The sequence below is a fragment of the Panthera pardus genome, unplaced genomic scaffold (assembly GCF_024362965.1).
Source record: "Panthera pardus isolate Hobbes unplaced genomic scaffold, ASM2436296v1 HiC_scaffold_24, whole genome shotgun sequence".
Lineage (NCBI taxonomy): Eukaryota > Metazoa > Chordata > Mammalia > Carnivora > Felidae > Panthera > Panthera pardus.
The window spans coordinates 30,246,450-30,266,019 of NW_026526810.1; the positions used below are offsets into that span (position 1 = coordinate 30,246,450).

At 44.4% G+C, this 19,570-nt stretch overlaps 1 protein-coding gene across 8 annotated transcripts in view; it reads right to left on the minus strand.

Annotated features, from left to right (window-relative positions):
• MAP2K5 (mitogen-activated protein kinase kinase 5) overlaps positions 1-19,570 on the minus strand; it is a 271,133-nt gene that overhangs the window by 21,132 nt on the left and 230,431 nt on the right. For 5 of the 8 annotated variants that reach the window (XM_019441678.2, XM_019441677.2, XM_019441675.2 and 2 more), the window contains one exon: positions 16,857-16,902. The exons of the other annotated variants lie outside the window; for them this stretch is intronic. In XM_019441678.2, the coding sequence (XP_019297223.1) occupies positions 16,857-16,902 (46 nt within the window). The remainder of the gene's footprint in view (positions 1-16,856; positions 16,903-19,570) is intronic. 8 annotated transcript variants of the gene reach the window in all.

Genomic DNA, 19,570 nt, shown 5'->3' on the forward strand with positions numbered 1-19,570 from the left:
AAGGAGTGAAGGATACAGCTCTGGAATTCTTACAAGACTACGATTTAAGGTTACTTTTAGAGAAGTCAAACATAGTTCCCGAAATTGCAAAGGCAGGTTAGCAAAGGTCAGTGTTAAAATGACGGCTAGCCAGATTAGCATACTAATGATTTTCCCTGATGGTGACAGAAAGGACACTGAAACGAAGATGCAGAAAGAGAGACAAATGACACACTGCCAAGAAGCTACAGGCTCTGAAGTCAGTTTTCTGTTCTTCTGGCTGGAGACCTTCTTGGAATCTGAGAGAGAACCAGAGAGTTAGGAATCCCTATTCACAAGTCAGGTCCAGCCGAGTCTGGTCCATGTGGAGCGGCAGAGATCAGCACTGGGTGGCCCATCTGCCTGCTCAGGTGTATACAGCCTCAGCTAGCCTCTGCCCTGCTCGGGAACCAACAAAAGCTTCCTGCAGCTACTCGGTGTGCAAAGCCCTTCTAGATCAGACCCTCCCCGCCCTGCCCAGCTAACTCCACTCCCTCCTGTCCCAGAGGTCTTCTTTGCCTTGGCCAGAAAGCAAAGGGTTCCTCACTGTCCCGTGCTTCCTCTGGTCTCAGCTTGTGCTATTCCTTCTTCCTGAAACACTTTCCCTCTTGTTATTAGCAGCAGTGATGAAAATAATGGCTACCATTCATTGAGCACTAATTTTATGCCAGACACCGTGCTAAGCATGTAACTTACTTTTTTGGTTTTTAGAAAGATCGTTTTATTACTTTTTAAATGTTTATTTATTTTTGAGAGAGAGAGAGAGAGAGAGAGAGAGAGAGCGAGCAAGTGCAAGCAGGGGAGGGGGACAGAGGATCCGAAGAGGGCTCTGCGCCGAAAGCAGTGAGGCCGATGTGGGGCTTGAACTCACAAACTGCAAGACCATGACCTGAGCCGAAGTCGGACGCTCAACCGAGCCACCCAGGTGTCCCGTGTATAACTTACTTTTCCCTCACTTAAATCTCCTGCTTTGTGGGACTCCACTTCTGCAGGTAAGGAATGCGAGGCTCAGAGAGGGCCATGTATGAAGTCTGGCAGCCAGCGAAGGAGGGGTGGAGGATTGGGAGGAGCTGGCTCTTGGCTGAACCACCACTTTCTAATTCTCATACTGAGACAAATTCCAACAATCCTACAGGTCCAGCTGGAGTCGAGCTGCCTCCCTGACCACGGAGCCCCTCAGCCATCCTCCCTGAGCTCTCATACCACGTGAGTCAGCGGCACACAGCCCATCCTGCCTTCTTTGAATGTCTCCTGTGGGCATGTTTAGTCTGCTGCTCGAGGACACAAATGCTTCTTATATATATATATATATATATATATATATATTTTTTTTTTTTTTTTTTTTTTTTTTAATGTTTATTTATTTTGAGAGAGAGGGCACGAGAGCGAGCGTGAGCCAGGGAGGGGCACTGAGAGGGAGACATAGAATTTGAAGCAGGCCCTAGGCTCTGAGCTGTCAGCACAGAGCCCGACGCAGGGCTCGAGCCCATTGACCATGAGATCATGACCTGAGCCAAAGTCGGATGCTTAACTGACTGAACCACCCAGGCGCCCCTCGTATATTCTTTTTGAATCCATCACAGCACCTCAGAGACACAGACAACACATACTTGATTGTTTCACAGTAATTCCCTCCAACAAGATGCTCATTACATTTTACCAATGATAGAGGACAAAAAGTTAAGCTTTCCAAGGGCTGGGAAGGAAAATGCACAGGGGTCCATCCACCCCTGCAAAAAAAATGTCCAATTCACGGGACACTTGCGAACATCCAAAATACGTTTACTTTGTTCTAAATCACATTCAGCTCCACTGAAAACATTTGACTTCCAAGAAGCTTAGTAGCTTAGGCCTAGGGACATCACACACATGAGAAAATCATGAACCAAAGAGGCTGAATGATTTAGTGTTCCACAGGTGTCTAGCACTTTACAGTTTACACGCACACTTTCACAAATTCTTATTTAAATAAAAACAACACTTTGAGATTGGTATCACCACCCTCGTTTTACAGATGAAGAAGCTGAGGCTCAGATAAGCTACATTACTGTTGACTCCCTAGTTACGTAGAGGCAGAACCTGAATTTGAAGTCGTATCTTCTGATACCCTTCTGATCTTTTTTTTTTTAACGTTTATTTATTTTTGAGACACAAAGCACGAGCGGGGCAGGGGCAAAGAGAGAGAGGGAGGGAGAAGACACAGAATCTGAAGCAGGCTCCAGGCTCTGAGCTGTTAGCACAGAGCCCGACATGGGGCTTGAACCCATGAACAATGAGATCATGGCCTGAGCTGAAGTCCAATGCTTAATGGACTGAGCCACCCAGGTAGCCAAGAATCTGAAGTAGGCTCCAGTCCTTGAGCTGTCAGCACAAAGCCCAACGTGGGGCTTGAACTCACGAGCTGTGAGATCATGACCTGAGCGAAGTCGGACGCTTAACTGACTGAGCCATCCAGGTGCCCCCTGATCTGATCAATGCTCTTTCCAGTTTACCATGCTGTTTCTTGTCTCATGTTCATGACAGACTCATTTCAAGATCTAGAGCCCATCTTCGGCCTCTTCAGGCTTCACATACAGAGGACAGAGTACGTCCTGCCAGTTGTCTGGCCACAAATCTTTCCAGCTTTCCAATTCTACCATAATGCTTATAGAAACAAGCAAGGTCAGGGGCGCCTGAGTGGCCCAGCAGGTTAAGCGTCCAACTTTGGTTCAGGTCATGATCTCATGGTTCATGAGTTCGAGCCCTGTGTCAGGCTCTGTGCTGACAGCTCAGAGCCTGGAACCTGCTTCAGATTCTGTGTGTATGTGTCTCCCTCTGCCCCTCCCCTGGATGTGCTCTGTCTCTCGAAAATAAATATTAAAAAAAACCAAAACCAAGCAAGGTCATGGCTCCATGCCTGTGCTCCTGCTGCTTCCCTGAATGCCTGTGTTGGACAGACACTCATGGGCCATCTTCCCAGCCTCACTCTCCCTTCTGCCTTCCTGATGGACCCTGATCTCTGGCTCCCTATTCTGTGTGACCTAACTACTTTGTTCATGTGTCTCTCAAGGCACTCACCAGTTTGGCTTCTATTTCATTTAGTCCTACCCACTCCCCAACCAGTTTTATTGAGATATAACAGACACACAGCAGTTATAAGTTTCAGGTGTACTGCATACTGATTTGACATATATATTGTGAAATGATTACCACAGTAAGTTCACATCCATCATCTTATATAAATGAAAAGAAGAAAATGGTTTTTCCCTTGTGATGAGAACTCTTAGAATTTACCCCCCTTAGCAACTTTCAAATATACCATACAGTAGCATGAAGACTCTGCAGACTGTTTTCCATAGTGGCTACACCCGTTTACATTCCCACCAACAGCAAGAGGGCTCCCTTTTCTCCACATCCTTGCCAATACTTGTTATCTCTTGTCCTTTTGGTGAAAGCCATTCTGACAGGCGTGAGGTGGTATCTCACTGTGGTTTTGATTTGCATTTCCCTGATGATGAGTGATGCTGAGCATCTTTTCGCATACCTGTTGGCCATTAGTATATGTCCTCTGGAAAAAAAAAATGTCTATTCAGGTCCTTTGTCCATTTTAATTGGACTATTTGTTTTGTTTTTGCTACTGAATTGAAGGAGTTCTTTATATATGTTGGATATTAACCCCTTATCAGATAGATGGTTTACCAATATTTTCCCCATTCTGTACGTTGTCTTTCATTTAGTTCTTTTTTTTTTTTTTCATTTCATTTAGTTATTTTTGACCACCTGTAAACAGAGATTACTAAACAGCTACTTTTGCCGCACCCCTGCAAGGGTTAGATCAATGCCTCACTTTCACACAGCACTGTAAGCTCCTCTGTATTCCCTGAGGCTCTGCAATTCAAGTGGTTGGTCTGGGAATTGCTTGCTACTGGTCTATGACAAGATAAGAACTATGCCATGTCAATCAGCCCACAGCTTCCTTCACTGACGAAGTTTTGCTGCAAACAAATGTCGGCTAAATTAAACAAGAGGTTTTGAGTCATGCTTGATTTATGTTCTGGCACAAGCTCCTTATCTTGTGGTCAAGAAACAGCTCCGATGCTGCTACCAGTCCACGGTCCATATGTGAATAGCACTAGCAATGGCACCTGGCAACTCACTCTGCACGTAGAATGTGCTCAGTGAATTTGCTGAGTTAAAAGAAATTTCCCGCAAACTCAAGGAACAGTATCTCTTGGAAGTTGCGTACTTCTACAACCATGACGGTAGAACTGAAAAGGAGAAAAGGTTTGAGGCCCTCAGTTTCTGCTGCAGGTTGACAAAACCAAAAACCAATAATAACTCACAAAATCTTACAGCTTCCCTTCAGCCAACTAACAGACCGAGTGCAAACTCCTGGTGATCATCTTCTCTCCTCCTGTTTGGCCTCTTCGCGCTGAGGTTCAATCTTTGGCCAGGCGCCTGCTGCTGTGTGTGGCCGCCAGTTCCCCGCCTCAACCATGGCCCTGCAGCTGCGGGACGAGGCCAAGGTGGAGGGGACCATACGGACTGAGGTGAGCAGAGGAACAGTTTTGGCTTCACAAGCAAACTGCTGAAATCCTACATGTTTCTTTGCAGGCTATTTGTGTTTAGCTTTATTTTTGATTGCGAGAAATCGTTGGACTCAGCTGAAATTCTCACAACCATAATCCCTGCCCACTCTAGAACCAGTAGATATAGCTTTGTTTAAGGCCGAATGGTCCAATGTCCATCCTGACTGCATGGCTCCAGGCAAGCCAGTTAACCTTTCTAAAGCCCCAGTTTAACACATCAGTAAAATGGGAATAAGAATGAATGACCCTTGTAGTGTTTGTGTGAAGGTCAAATGAGTAATTTATATGAAAGAACTCTGTAAACTCAGGTGTTCAAAAAATGTTATGTTTAGATGAATTTCGCTCTCTACAAGAAATCTTTTTTTTTTTAAATGTTAAAGGGTGGAAGCCTTTCCGCATTATCTGCAGCTCCGAGACTCACGCAATCCTCATTCCCACTGCTTTCAAGTAAGTTCAGAGAAAATAAGTTGTAGTATGGGTTTTGGCTACTTTCCCTTATGACCCAAGCTGTGTCCCACGCAGGAGGTAATACACTCACATAAATAAATGTTCTGCAAGGGCTGGCTTACTTGTCACCCATTCACAAAGCCATCCTGGAAAACCCTGGCTGGAAGAAATCATGCCTTCTGCAGAAGACGTTTTTACCTGTTAAATTCATATCATTCCAGTTCGATAACTATTTAGCGCGCATTCTACTTGGGGCTAGGGACCGGGCAGGAGGCTAAGGATACACAGGTAGGTAAGACATGGTGTCCTCCAGAGACTCGTGGTCTTGTTTACGGATGGTTACGAGTTATGTGAACAAGTTGCCGCCACAAAGTGTGAGAAGTGTGCCAGCAGAGGCACTTGCCGGGAGGGAGGGTGTCGTACAACAGGAAGTCATGCCCTCCCGAAGCAGGCCTGGGAGGCTTCTCAGAGGCTGTGCGAGTGAATACTCATTTTCTATCTAAGTCTACTTCTAATCCTCGACAAGCGCTGGGGGCTCTTAAAGTTACTGAAACGGCAGGATCTCGCCATGTGGACGTGAGGAAATAGTACAAGCAAAGACACAACCATGTGAGAATGCCTCATGTGTGCAGGCACCGTGAGGGCGTCAGGGCACAGAGTGCATGTGGGGGAGCACCGGAGGGGTGAAGGGGCACCGAAGGTGGGCAGGGGTAGGTGAGGCAGGGCCTCTGGCGGGTCTCCCATTCTGTCCAGTGCTTGGTTGTTTCTATCCTCCTGTTCCTTGCTAGACCGTAAGCTGGCTGAAGTCAGGATTCAGGGCTGACATACAGCTTTCCTGGCATTTCCAGGCTGCTCTGCAGAGTGGACACTCGACGAATAAAAATGGTGAGAGAACACCTGTGATGCCCAAAGCGTGTCCCCTCCTTATCTCACGAGAGTAGAATATCTGTACCAGACGTGCGGCCGGTTATAATTCAGCCAGCCCTCTAAATCTACCCTTACGCCTTTCTTTGGTACTTAACCCACTTTCCAGATGACGCGGCATTGCTGCCTGCACAGGAGAGCTGGGCTATTTCCGAAGGCGGGAAGGACGGTGTGCCCAGCCCCGGCTCAGCTGCCCTCCCTGACAGGCGGAGGAAATGCCTGCCTCGGGGAAAGAACTTTCCAGCCCGGGAGCTGGTGCCTCAGGCCCTGCACACACCAGCATTCCAGGGTTGCCGACGTGCCTTCCGAGAGTTAGAGCCGGAGTATTCCAGAGGCAAGGCTGTGGCTTAAAAAAAAAAAATCATGTTTAATTTAAAAATTAGAAACTGGAGCAGGCTGTGAGCACAGGGGTTGATTGAAACAAAATTTAAATTCCTGTCAAGCCCATTTAAACACGGGGGCCCTTCATAGACAATTAGCTGCTCCCTGTGAATGCTGAATAAACTCAGGCCTGGTCACTGCGAGAAGACAGGCGCCTACTGTGAGGCACTGAAAAAAAAATTAACTAAAATCAGGCTGTATGAAATATTTCGCCTTTCAGTATATCACAGGGGTTTGGAAGTGTAAACAAGACAAAAATCGATTCCTTGGTGCCCTCAAATCAATCCCCCAAAATGGTTAGGGCATCTGTTTCTGCTAAATTTTGTTTACATCGGCAGATTTGCCTTAATTGCGGCTGTTTGTCTCCTGGTGTCCCTGGGGCCCTAATCTCCCGATTACTAATACTTAACACTCATTTCACATCTAAAGCTACTTCTAATCCTCAACAGGTTTTGGGGGCTCTTAAAATTATTGAAGCCGCAGAGGCGGGAGACACAGCCTCTTTGTGAAAGGGACATTTTCTTCTCTACTACCAGCTGGGCCCAATCATCACCAGGGATGGTGACAACAAAGGTGGTAAAAGGCTCTTCCACGATGACTGCTGCTCCGCTGGGGATTCAGAGGATAAAAAAGAGCTTTGATGGAAAAATCTCAACAAGAGGCTAGAGCAGTCCAGCCAAATAAAGTTACTGTCATAATCAAATGCTGTCAATCACCATGAAAATCCAATTAAAAATGTTTCAGCACAGCCCTCTTAAGTGGAAAAATGTACCCTATTTATACAAATTTTTGTCAACGCCACACCAATCCCACAATTAGAAAGTCCTGCTATTAATTGAACGCACCTCCCCCCCCCAAGTTTAAAAACAGACGCAGGCCATTCTGAAGCTTTCCGAGGGAGGTGACACGCACGTAAGCTACTGGCATACAATTAAGAGTTAATCGGGTTACATGTGAAAATTCCATTTTTATTTGTGTCAAGGGAACCTTTGCACAAATAAACGAATGCTACCTAGCCTCCTACTTCAGAATCAGTGACCATTTATATTAAGAGAACAGAGAAACGGTAAACCAGGATACTGGAAAGAAACTAGTCCATGCTCCGGCAAATGTCTCTCGGTAGACCAAGACCTGATGTTTAATTCTAATCTTGAAAATTAAATAGAGGACAGAAGGCCCAAATGTCTCCACTGCCTTTAGGCAGTCTCTAAATGGCCAAGCGAACCTCAAATTATCTGCAGGCAGATTTGGCCCCCCAAATAACCGTGTATCTACAAAGGCCCCACTGAAACCACAAGACTCCGGATCCCCAAAGGTCTCTCTCAAAACTGCTACAAATTAAAAAGCAAACAACCCATTAAACAAATCCAGCTGGTTTCAACTGTAAATACGAGGATTCTAATATTTTTCCAGCCCTTGAAATTCCTGGTTAGACTCATTAATTATTGATAAGAATCGCATCTATTTATTGGAGTGTACTCACAGGAAAACAAGTTTGCTGCCTTCAACAGCAATTCCCAAATCACAGAGCTAGGCTTCAGATCCTTTTATATTCCCCCCTTCCCCCTCCAAATGGCTAAATGTCTCCGGTCTTTTTCAACTTGGTCCATTATTCCCGAGAGCTAGGGGCTGGGGTGGCATGCATCTGCTATGCTGATAGATAAAGACCTTGAAGTCCCCCTGCCATCAATCTAACCAAGCAAAGATGGTGCTGGCCAGGTGGTCTCCTCTAGGGTCTTGGCTCTCTGACGACCTCTTGATTTGGAATTAACTGTTGGGAGTGAATTCTCAAGCGGTCGGAATGCATGCCGACGATCACAGGTGCTGAGCAACAACTACTTAACACGGTGCTATTCCTCCCATACTTCAAGGTGGGCTGGCCGGACCCTGGTGCCTGTCCTGATTGGTCACACCCATGCTGAACTGGTTGGCAAATGCTTCGAATAGCATCCCTGCAAACACTGTGACATCTTAAAAACTCCTTTATTTTGACACCACGTTATTTTACCCAGATGACCTCTGAGCAAGTCAAACAAAGACCTCTGATCAGACCATGCATCCTAGTGTGGTCACCCTGACTCATATTGTATGTTACAATGTCCAGAGATTGCTTGTTCTCGGGTCAGTCTCCTCAGCTTTATTGTGTGAGCTCTTGGAGATCAACGGGCCTATCTTGTGTGTCTATCTATTCGATGTCTAGTACAGTGTTTTATTACACTGGACGAGAGAGGCTGGCACGTGCAAAGAGTAAGTGATGGTGATTTCTCTTCTTGCGAGTAGATTAAAGACCTCGCCCGAATGGCAGTAGCATAGATCCGTGCTAGGCGCTGAATTATGAGAGCATGACCCTCCTTCAAGGCACTTACAATCTAGTTGGAGAAAAAAGACATCAAACTAGTGAGTTTCACCTCTGGCTGCTCCTTGTAATCACCTGGAGAGCTTTAAAAAATAAAACAGTACCTGCTCCGTGGCCCAAATGCCAGAGATTCTTTGATCTGGGCTGGGATCCAGGCATTGTTTTTTTCCCTCTGATTTTTAACCCACTTGGATGATTCTGAAGAGTTGCCAGCTTTAGGAACCACTGTACTACATGGACCAACTTGTGAATGTAAGATGAATATGTAATCTGTGTAATTAAGTGCTGTTCCAAGTGAGAGACAATAAATTCTGGAGTGCTTCAGAGCAGGGAGTGCTCCACTCACTGGGATGGGGAGGAGGATGGAGACCTTCGGGGACAGGGGAGAGGAGGGCATTCCAAACCGAGGCCGCCACCCTACTCAAAGAAGCTGCCAACAGGCTGAGTGGTGTCACATGAGGACCTAGTGACAACATACTCCCAACACCCGGCTTAGCTCGCTGTGAATGTGGCAGAGCGCTGAAGGGCAGCCCAGGCGATCGACTTTCCGGCATCCAGGATAACCAAACTCTTTTTGCGGTCAAGGCCCCACAGCCTCATTGTGCCATGGAACGTGATGCCGGGAAGATGACAGTTGGCCCAGTAGAACAAGAAAGAAGCCTTGCAGGCAGGAGTTCAAAAAACCGCAATCTTAAACAGGCAAATCATCACCATATTAAGAGATTTGACCTGACTGATGGAGGAAAAAAGTTATCCTTAACTGGGAAATTAAAATTGTTAGATCCCCCATGATCAAGGAGTGACAGATTTTATCTATCTGTATCTCTCTTGCTACATGCATGTATATAAATACACACACACACACACACACACACACACATTTATCTGCTAAAGTCTCGTGAAAAGATTAAGCAGTCACGTCTGTGGAAAAACAAAGCTTGTTTTCTGGGGTTATAATCTCTCTGTTCTTGCTGAAGTGCTAACGTGTCATCAAAAATTCAAATTAAAGCTGTCTGATTTAGTGCGATCTCAAGCATCCAGACAGTGATTCTGCCGTTGTAATTATGTGCAATTAAAAAGCTAAAATAAACTTCTTACTAGTGGATTCCTATTTATAAGCAGACACAAACAGATGATTTTAATGGCCTTCAGAACTTGAAAAAAAAAAAGTCATTACATGGTGGTCAACTGGACCTTGTGTGGAGCCCCCCAGGCTTCTGTGATGTTATTTGCGCTTGAAGGAAATACTTAGCTGAAGTTACAATCCCAGCCAGGGTTTCTCCCTACAAATTCTGGGGGCCTTAGCTAATAAGCTGATTTGCACCTCCAGATGAATAACCGAAAATGATGTCTGCAAGAATGGGCGGCCAGACACAACGAGTATGGCCCTAAGGGTCTGTTTTAAAATTATGAACTTTAAGACACAGGTGATGTGGTAGATGTAGTAAGATACTAGATGTAGTAAATGTTACCCAAGTTTAGAATTGCTTGTGAAATCATCATTAGCATCTTGCAAAATTTAGATTGCAAGCAGAGTGGTCCATGATCACTATATGCAAGGAGGCTGATGAAATGTGCCTTTCCTCCTATCTGTACTTAGGAGACATGTAAACTCTAGATCAAAATAAACCGAAGCTCATCTTGGAGCTCAGTGGAATGTGGTGGTAATGCTGAACTTTATCTGAGCCCTGTGCTCCCAGAAAGAAAATACAGATGAGAAGTCTCCCCCGCTCTTTTGTTAGCTACAAAGGACCACCCTGCTCTCACAGACCCTTTTCCATCCTTCCTCCTGACTTCCATAAGACTGGCTGATGACTTCCTGTTTACCTGCGTCCGTAACCTTGGCCCCCTCCCTTTTCTCTGAGACGTTCCTCATTAGTAAACATTCTCCATATTGCAACAGCCTGAACAAAATCATCTTCTTGACTGTCCAGTGCATTCTGACTATTGCGGTGGCCAAAAGGTTTGGGGCTAACAATGGTGAACAAAGCCATCTGGTGTAAATCCAAAAGTTACACTGGAATTGAAGTGCTGGACAGATGAAAATCTGACATGGTGCTTTCTCCAGTTTCTGAAAGGGACTGTGCAGATGTCCAGTTTATCACACCCACTGATTAACTGAGAGACCAAGCAACCAAACTATCTGAAAATGTAATTACAATCAGGTTTGGATAAGCAGAGAAGCTACCAGTGACAATTTAATTTAGAGGAGTTAAACAAGTTAACATCTCTTTGCAAGTAATTAAATGTTTAAACAGATTTTTCTGGAGCAGTTTGGTGTTTATTAGCCCCCAAACAATACCACCTCTTATACATAAAGCCTTTTCTGAGAAATGAGATGCCTTCAAGTTTGCAGCTGCTGGGATTTAGATGAAGCAGGGAAAAAAAAATCTAAAAGCACTATTTTGATTGTAACTGACATCCCTCCCTCAAGATCCCACACCTGCTTTTTATATTTCCAGTCCCACGATTTACTTGCTTTCTAAGCAAAATGTCAAATTTCAATTGCAAACTGTATTCTGTGTTTCTGAATTGAAAACCAAAAAAACCCAAACCTGAGGAAATGCTAAGGGAGGAAGCCCTGCTCTGGAATGTACCAGGAAATGCACAAAATAACAGACATTATTGGAACCTAAGGAGAAAACCCATGTTTTTAAACAATTACTAGAGCAGTATAGTAATAGCATAAAGACAATTTCTGCGCCAGCTTGTTTCTCTGAAATTCTCTCTGCCACTGAACAGCTAGAACAGATAATAACTATTAGTAAATCAAACTCCTCTGCAATATCCAGCTGTGCCTCACGCATTTACATACAGATAGAATGGGTATATGTTTTTAATATGTATGTGATCCGTACTTTTACCACAGCCGAAGTGCATGCTACAAAGAAGGAGGAGAATGGGAATCGGATCAGCATGAGATAATAAAGTGGCCTAGATAAAGTATTAGCCAGCGATTGATCTCAAACCGGGATGCTGCTTCTTCTGACCTGATTACTTACTATGCATAGATTCCATTAAATAGAGCTTAGACATGGAAAGCTTCTGGAAATACTCTAAATGCATAGAAGGATCTACAGCACTCCGAACCCAAATTGTAACTGCAGAGGTGCCCACGGCCCCTACCCTCCCTCCCTGAGTCAAGGCCCACATTCAGGATAGGCTGGGGAGGTTAAAGGGCCACCTGACAGCTGGTGGGAAGCCCTGCTGAGTCCCACAGGGAGGGCTTTTCCCTTCTCTCCCCTATGCCAGGCCAGCACCCTCCGAGTGGATGCCTCCCTCCTGAGCTGCTTCTCTGGTCCTGGCGGCACAGCGCTAACTAACAGAATGAAAGGCAGCGAGGGAGCTTAACAATCATTCAGGGTCACGGTCCCGTTTGAAAAACTGATGACAGCCATGAATTCTGCTTTTCAGGAAAGAATGCAAATCCCCACATGCATACACGATGTTGGATGTAATTTCAGGGGCTCTAACAGACTTCCTGAAGTCACAGACCCTAGGTCAAGGACTGGTGATCTTGTCCATCCTCTCTGTTTTGCAGATGAAGACACGAAAGCAGGGAGGGAATGGGGAGCTGCTGACAAGGGAAGGGAAGGGAAGGGAAGTGTGGAGGCTTTCCTGCTAAATCACAGCCTGACCTTACCTACCAAAGAACCCCAAAGGAAGACTAACTCAGCAGAAGGAATTCTCGTGGCTTACCTGAGCAAGGCTCTATTCAATAATGCCTCTCACCAGATCCCTTTTAGTCACAAATACTTAAACCCACAATTTGAAGAGCAAACCAGACCTGAACCTCTCCATCTCAACATGCTCCCACCTCAAGCTGTCTCTCTGTTTCTGAACTTAGAGGTCTGGTTTTTATTTTGTGTTCTTCAACCTGATCATTGACATTTGGGGAAAACGTCTCCATCACCCTTGCGTTATGGTCTTCTCCCTTCTTGCTGCGTTCTTGCCAACCCGTCCCGGTGGGCAACAGCTGTCCCTCATTCCACATAAGCTGCAACATCCCTACCTGGTTGTCTGAAGCCTGGCGAGCATTCTGTCTGCCGTCTCCACAGTTTCTACAGCTTGGAAACTTATCTTCTAAGTTGGCGGGTCCTATGTCACAGAACTGGGATAGCACTGACATAGGTCTTTCCTGCAATTTATACCTGGGTGATTTGAAAGTGGGTTCTTTAATAAGGGCATCATTTTCTCAGGAGCAGAAAGAGTGTGTTGGGGGTGGGCGTCAGCATGTTGAACTTTCTTGGCTGCCTCCATGGCTGGTTTTCCTTTTTTGGGTATAACCCTGACTCCTGATTTATGCAATAGGTCTTAAAAGACTAAAGGGTGAAGGATTTCCCTATTCTTGAATAGGAGTCCACTCACAAAGAAAGGTATGGGTTGGTGGGTGGGTGGGTGCGTGGCTTCTATGTGAAGTCAAAGTTTTCAGACTTGGACTAGGGTATCTTCTACAAGAGGGGGAATTTCTTAACAGATCACCCAGAGGGTGAACGTGTTGCCTAGGTGAATTCCACCTTTGTGGCTTTGGGACTCCCTGAGGCCAATGTCAAAATGATTTCTGTTCCCAAAGGCACCAGAGGTTTCACAATGCTCTGAAAAAGTCTGGCCGTCTACACACTCATGCTTTGCGGAGCCTGTTTCCTTTGCCTGGAATGTCCCCTTAAAAACGCTCTACTAAAGTTCAGTTCATCCTCCAAAGGCCCTTTTCTTTTAAAAAAAAATTTTTTTTAACCTTTATTTATTATTATTGAGAGACAGAGAGACACAGAGCAGCGGAGGGGTAGAGAGAGGGGGAGAACAGAATCTGAAGTAGGTTCCAGGCTCTGAGCTGTCAGCACAGAGCCCGACGCGGGGCTCGAACTCACAAACTGCGAGATCATGACCTGAGCCGAAGTCAGTCGCCCAACCAAACGAGCCACCCAGGCGCCCCTAACGGCCCTTTTCAAAGGCTGCCTTCTCCATGTAGCTTTTCCCCATTTCCCCAAATGGATCCTCACAAGACTCTGCTGTTCTTTTATGGCAGTTACTTTATTCTAGTGATCTGTATACTTGCTCTGTCCCCTGCAAGACTGTATGGACGTGGCTTATTCTTCCTTGTATCTTCTGTTGAATCTAGCACAGGACTTTGCACATGATGGTCTATAAATATCTGCTGAATTCAACCATTTATCTGGTTCTGAGACCTCTGAAGATGATGCAGATGCGGCTGATAAGACTGTTGAATGAGTTCTTTACGTAGCATGATGGCCACATGCCAGAAAGGTGTAGCGGCTCAAATGAACCCCAGATTCCCCAAAATGTGAGCGTTAAAGTAAACTTCTTGGTCCAGATTTCATATGCTTCCACTTAGAACATAAAAACTGATAACCATCTTAGGAACAACCACATAAAGTAGAATTAAATAGCTAAACACCTAGATGAGTCCTAACACTGGGATTTTAGTGGCCTCAAGGGCCCAACTTGAACTTACGTTGCATCTTTAAGATTGACATGGTCAAAAATTGCAAAGATGATGGTGTTAAAGCTGGGGTATTCTGCAGATAAGGTCATCCCATCAAATAAAAAGACAAAAACTGCTTGCACACCCACCATGTGCCTGGCCCACCCCTCCCTGTGGTCTGATTTACTCGGGCGGGACTCGCTGTATTCACTGGTGGTCACGGCCACACCGGAGTTCCCTGGTGACAAATCTGTAACTCTCAGTATTTCCACCCTGTCCCACTCTGATTTTCTTCCTTTGAAAGTCCTGCAGGCCTCACAGTTGATGCGGCCCAAGCTGTGCAGACCACTTCGGTCCCCTGCTGGGTGGTGTCCCTGCGCTTGGGAGATAAACTGCTCTTTTTGTGGAAGGCAGGCCCCCACCCACAGTGACAAACATCCTCTACAGTTCATGTTTCAGAGCATGCTCTCAGTTTCCAGATGGGAGCACCATCAAATAGGTTGTAGGTGGAGAGGGAAAAGGAAAAATTAAAGCCATTGATATGGTAGAAAAAAATGAAAAAACTGGTTCCTTAAGATTGGGCTCCTAGGATGTGACTCAGGTTCCTCAAGCCAGTTACAAGCCATTTTCTCTCCCATTCCCTATTTGGCTCAATATTCCGGTCAGAGGCAAGCAGGGCCCAGCCCTCTTGACCACAGGAGCCACACACACATTGCAAGTTTCCTGCCTCCTCACTGAACCCTTTCTAAGCCAGGGGGCCTCACCGGTGCGGCACCTAAGGGAATACGTCCACTTAATTTAAACTGAGGACAGTCCTAAAAATGTTACATTAAGTATAGGATGATGCTTCCTCTGACTACATTTTTCATTGTATTTTAAAGATTTTATTTATTTAATGTATATTTTAAACTAATCTAAGTCTATTTTTTTTTAATGCTTATTTATTTTTGAGAGAGAGAGAACGAGCACGAGAGGGGTAGGGGCAGAGAGAGAGGGAGACAGAGCACGAGCAGGGGAGGGGCAGAGAGAGGGAGACACAGAATCTGAAGCAGGCTCCAGGCTCCAAGCTGTCAGCACAGAGCCCGTTGTGGGGCTTGAACCCACAGAATGCAAGATCATGAACCGAGCTGAAGTCAGATGTTGAACCGACGGAGCCACCCAGGCACCCCGTATTTTATGGATTTAGTGTCATTTATTAATTAAAACCATGGGACAGCACACACCAGCGTGCACAGTTGTAAAGAGAGCTACCGGAATATGTATTCCTTGTCTCTCTCTACACACACACACACACACCTTTACATACACTTGCTTCTAAGGCACTGAAAGTACTCAGCCTTTAGCCTTGTTTTTATGACTTGTCGCCCTGGAGTTGTATTCCTTACCAAGACATACATCCATATGCATTTATGGGTGTACGTACGATCTGCAGTGTTTTATTTATAAGTGGCCAGCTCATTGCAGCACTGAAACATGCATTTACAAACAGATATCTGTTTTATGAAACCCTATTCCTTTGTTTTAATAGCTGAGCTATCCAGCCATAGCATAATAATGTACAAGGTAAATGGGTCTCCATCTCTAGAACCTGTTCCAAGTTTTCTCAAATGTGACTAACTGCAAGAATTTCCCGACCATCAAAGAGACGTCACCACCAAAAGACCAGTTTATTCTAGACATGAAACCTGCACAGTTATAAATTGCAGAGGTTTTAGGGGTGAACTTTAACTTGAAACTACCCTGAAAGAGAAGATTTGCTTCGGGGGTAACACAAAGGAGAAAACTACCTTCCTCGAAAGCACTCATGATGCAAAAGGGAAACATGCTGTTATTTTATATTCCAGGATGAAATCTGTATTATACAGAAGAAGTCTGGGCACTTGGGGTGTTTATTACGATGGCATACAATGGATGAAAACCTCTGAACTGGTATCTGTAAAATGCTTATTGTTAAAGTGGTGACAGAACATTGGCCGGAATTTGCTGAGTGCAATAATGTAAAGATAGGGAACGGTTTAAGCAAAACGTAAGAAAGAGCAGACTATAATTATTACTTACTAATGCTCGATGCTAGCGTTATTCTAACAGCTTGTGCACTGTCAAATCAACAATCTGCACTAAATAAATGACCATTTGGGAATTGCTAGGGAGCGTCTCTGTTCCTCTCCCTGCTCGACTAAAAACTGTCATTTGCAATCAAAGAAAGCAGCCTTGGAGCTGAGAACACAGCACCCGCAGCCTTAGAGTTGTCTCTTTCTGAGTAAAGACCAAAGATTCACATTAACTTGATCTTTTGCAGCCAATCTAATTTCATCCTACATGAATCCAAGAGGACTCCATGCCACGATGAGAATTTCCTGTAGGACTGCGCTAAAAACTTAATATGCTGACTCTCTTTTCTGTTACCAATCCTCTAGATTCTGAGAGGCTGTAACAGCAAATGAGGACAAGGAAGTAACCCAGATTAACTTGTGATCCTTGAGTGTGAGGCAAAGGAAGACAGTTCAGCCTTATGTGTCGAAAAAGTGGTAGGTTTTTAAAAAGTAGAAAATGACTATATGAGGCTATGAGCTTCACAAACACCTACCCAAATGGAGTAAGTAATGTGGCCTCTCCAGAGCCTGTGGATGTTTTAAATTCCATTCTGGTTCTTTTAACAGAATATTAAGCACAGCCATATAAGTAGAGAATTCTAATGTAACTAAGAATATGTACTTACCATCAAGTCCTCAGGTGCTGGTCTTTCTTTTGGTTGTTTTCGCATGCTGTAAAAGGGGGGGGGGAAACCTCATTGTTATCTGTATCGCTTACAAATTTGTGCTGTATTTCCCACCGTTGGCTCTATCTCCTGGAATCTGAATGTTTTCAAATTTACGAGTTCAATTCCTGGCCAAAGTATTAGCATAGATTCCTATCTTTTATTTTGGCCTTTAATTATCAGATTTTGGGAGACTCTCATGAATCAGAAACACCAAGATTTTTGAGAGAGAGTTATGCTTGCAATACAGATGAAGCATGAATTTAAAAATGTGAAAAAAAAAAACCCTGGCAATATTTCTTCCTGGCTCAGTTTTCGATGTATTTCCAACTTAAATCTAGGGAACAATATAATTCTTTTTTGGTAACTGGGATAAAGTAGTAAGAAAAGAAACATGACTATCAGGTCAAATGAAAAAACATCTTATTCCTTTCATTATTTCTCTGAATGACAAATAATATATAAAGACGTCAGGAATCTAGATAATGCTATAAAATTACAAATGGGCTGTTAACATTATCTCCACTTTCTTTTATTCTGGCTATATAATGCAAGTTGATATTCATTAAATAGCCGTGGGGGAAGTTAAGTTTGTTTAAGCTACTTAAAGAATCCCATTCCTCATACAAAATATTGCTTGTCTCACATGCAGTCCGTATAATCAGTAGCTGTGTCATGTACACAGCTACACGATGAAGCACTCATACATGGCACTGACGTGACTATGGGTAACTACCTATTTGGTGGCCGTATCTGTGCTAAACTCAGAGTGTCTGCAGCACGAAGTCATGAAAGATGACTGCTTCTTCTATTACTTCAAAATCACACAGATGCTTCTCTTTACATAAGGCGACCTCTAACAAGCTAGAAGAAAACCCATCATATAATCCCTGCATTTGCTGACTATTTTTTTTTTTTTTAAGTAGAAAGACTTAATGATCATTTGGTAAATAAGAACCGTAGTTATGAACCATTAATGACATCGAGGACATTTGCCTTCCCTATAAATAACCATATGCACCTCTCAAATACTGCATCCATTAGCAAGTAATTCAAGCTGTCTCGCCGGTGGAGTTGGTAACAGTCCTAATCTGACATTCCAAAGTAGCTGTATCTCTTGGGAAAACAAGGCTATTACCCACTATCATTTCTGTTTCGGCTTGACATCTGTGGAAATTTCAACACAGGTTATCCCTCCCCCTGTCTCCATAAAACTTCTACACAGCAGCTGATTAATTTTTTGGGCAGAAGGAAGGTAGAGTCTTATCTGCTTTTCCCCATCTGCCCAGAACCAGCTACACCCCCACCCCCAAGTGGGTCTCAGGCCACACAGCGAGATGCACAGCCGTCTGATCACAAACCCCACATCTCCGGGGCAGGTGATGCCCAAACCAGCACCCCGGGCAGTTTAGGAATGGCACGGTGTATGTTTCAATTTCTGCATTTCAAAATGGGGCCTTCCCATGATGTGCTTCTGAGTGTTTCTAGGAATTCCATGTAAAGGAAATTAAGAGAGATTAATCCACATTTCTGGATAATGGCTCTATATTATCAATGAGCCCAGGAGTCCAGTGTTCAGCCAATATATGTGCTTTTTCCAACATGGCATGCTTTGGAAATAAAATGACTGCAGGGTAAAAACAGTTTTTAAAAGCTACAGAATATTATATTAGTATTTTAAATAAATAGAAACAGTGTTAATAAAATTTTTAAAGTCGGGGGGGGATCTCTTTCTCACATATTTGTCTATGGAATATAAACTGTATGAGACATTTTTATTAAGAGGTAACATATTACACTTAGTCAAAAAGGTGATAAAGCTTGACATTTATATTAAGGAATATTTCTTGGTTTCACTTTAGTGTAATCATCAGATGGATCATGGGGGTGGGGAGGGGAAGGGGACAGCGTACAACCATTTCAGTTTAGCAAGGACTCCTGACTGCACCATTTCGTGGTACTGCAGGAACGAAAGGTTCATTTTCCACCACTGAACAGGACTCTGAAGGGGTGACGGAATGGAATTCGGTGAATGAGAGGAAGAAATGTAGAGGCAGTTATGAGAAAGTTCCAGAATGTCCAGAACAGTTTCTAGTTCGTTCTGTCTCCTGCTTTGGGGTGGTCACTGCTATGCTCCCAGTTTCCTTCTCTCCCTGTCTCTGTCTCTCTCCATGCAGAGGTGAGGGAGAAGACAGAAGGAGGGCAGTGGAGCGACGGGGCCTGGGCCACTGACTGGGGAAGAGGCAGGTGGAGGAGACCTCGTTCTACTGAGGGGAAAAAGGCAGAGGGTGCAAAAGGAACCCTTCCTCAAGTGTCAAATGTCGAGGGGCTGCCCAGAGGCTCTGAGGGCCCCTTTGACCAAAATCCTGCGGTTCCTCCCAGTTCTCCAGCTGTTCAAGTGGGCCTAATGGAACCATGTTTTCATAGTCTTTCAAACATCAAAATTCACTGAAATGGGACACCAGTACTCTGTCTAAAATATAACCAAGGATAAAAGTTATTTACTGACAATCCGATGAATTAATAAACTATGCTGCTTCCACTAAGTGACAGACAGTTTTATGGGTAACTTGAGGTTACATTAATAAAAATAAGCTTCATATGTCTGTTCAATAGGGGCTATAAAATTGTGTGTTTCTTAAAAAAAAAAAAAAAAAATTGGGTAGCAACAGTAT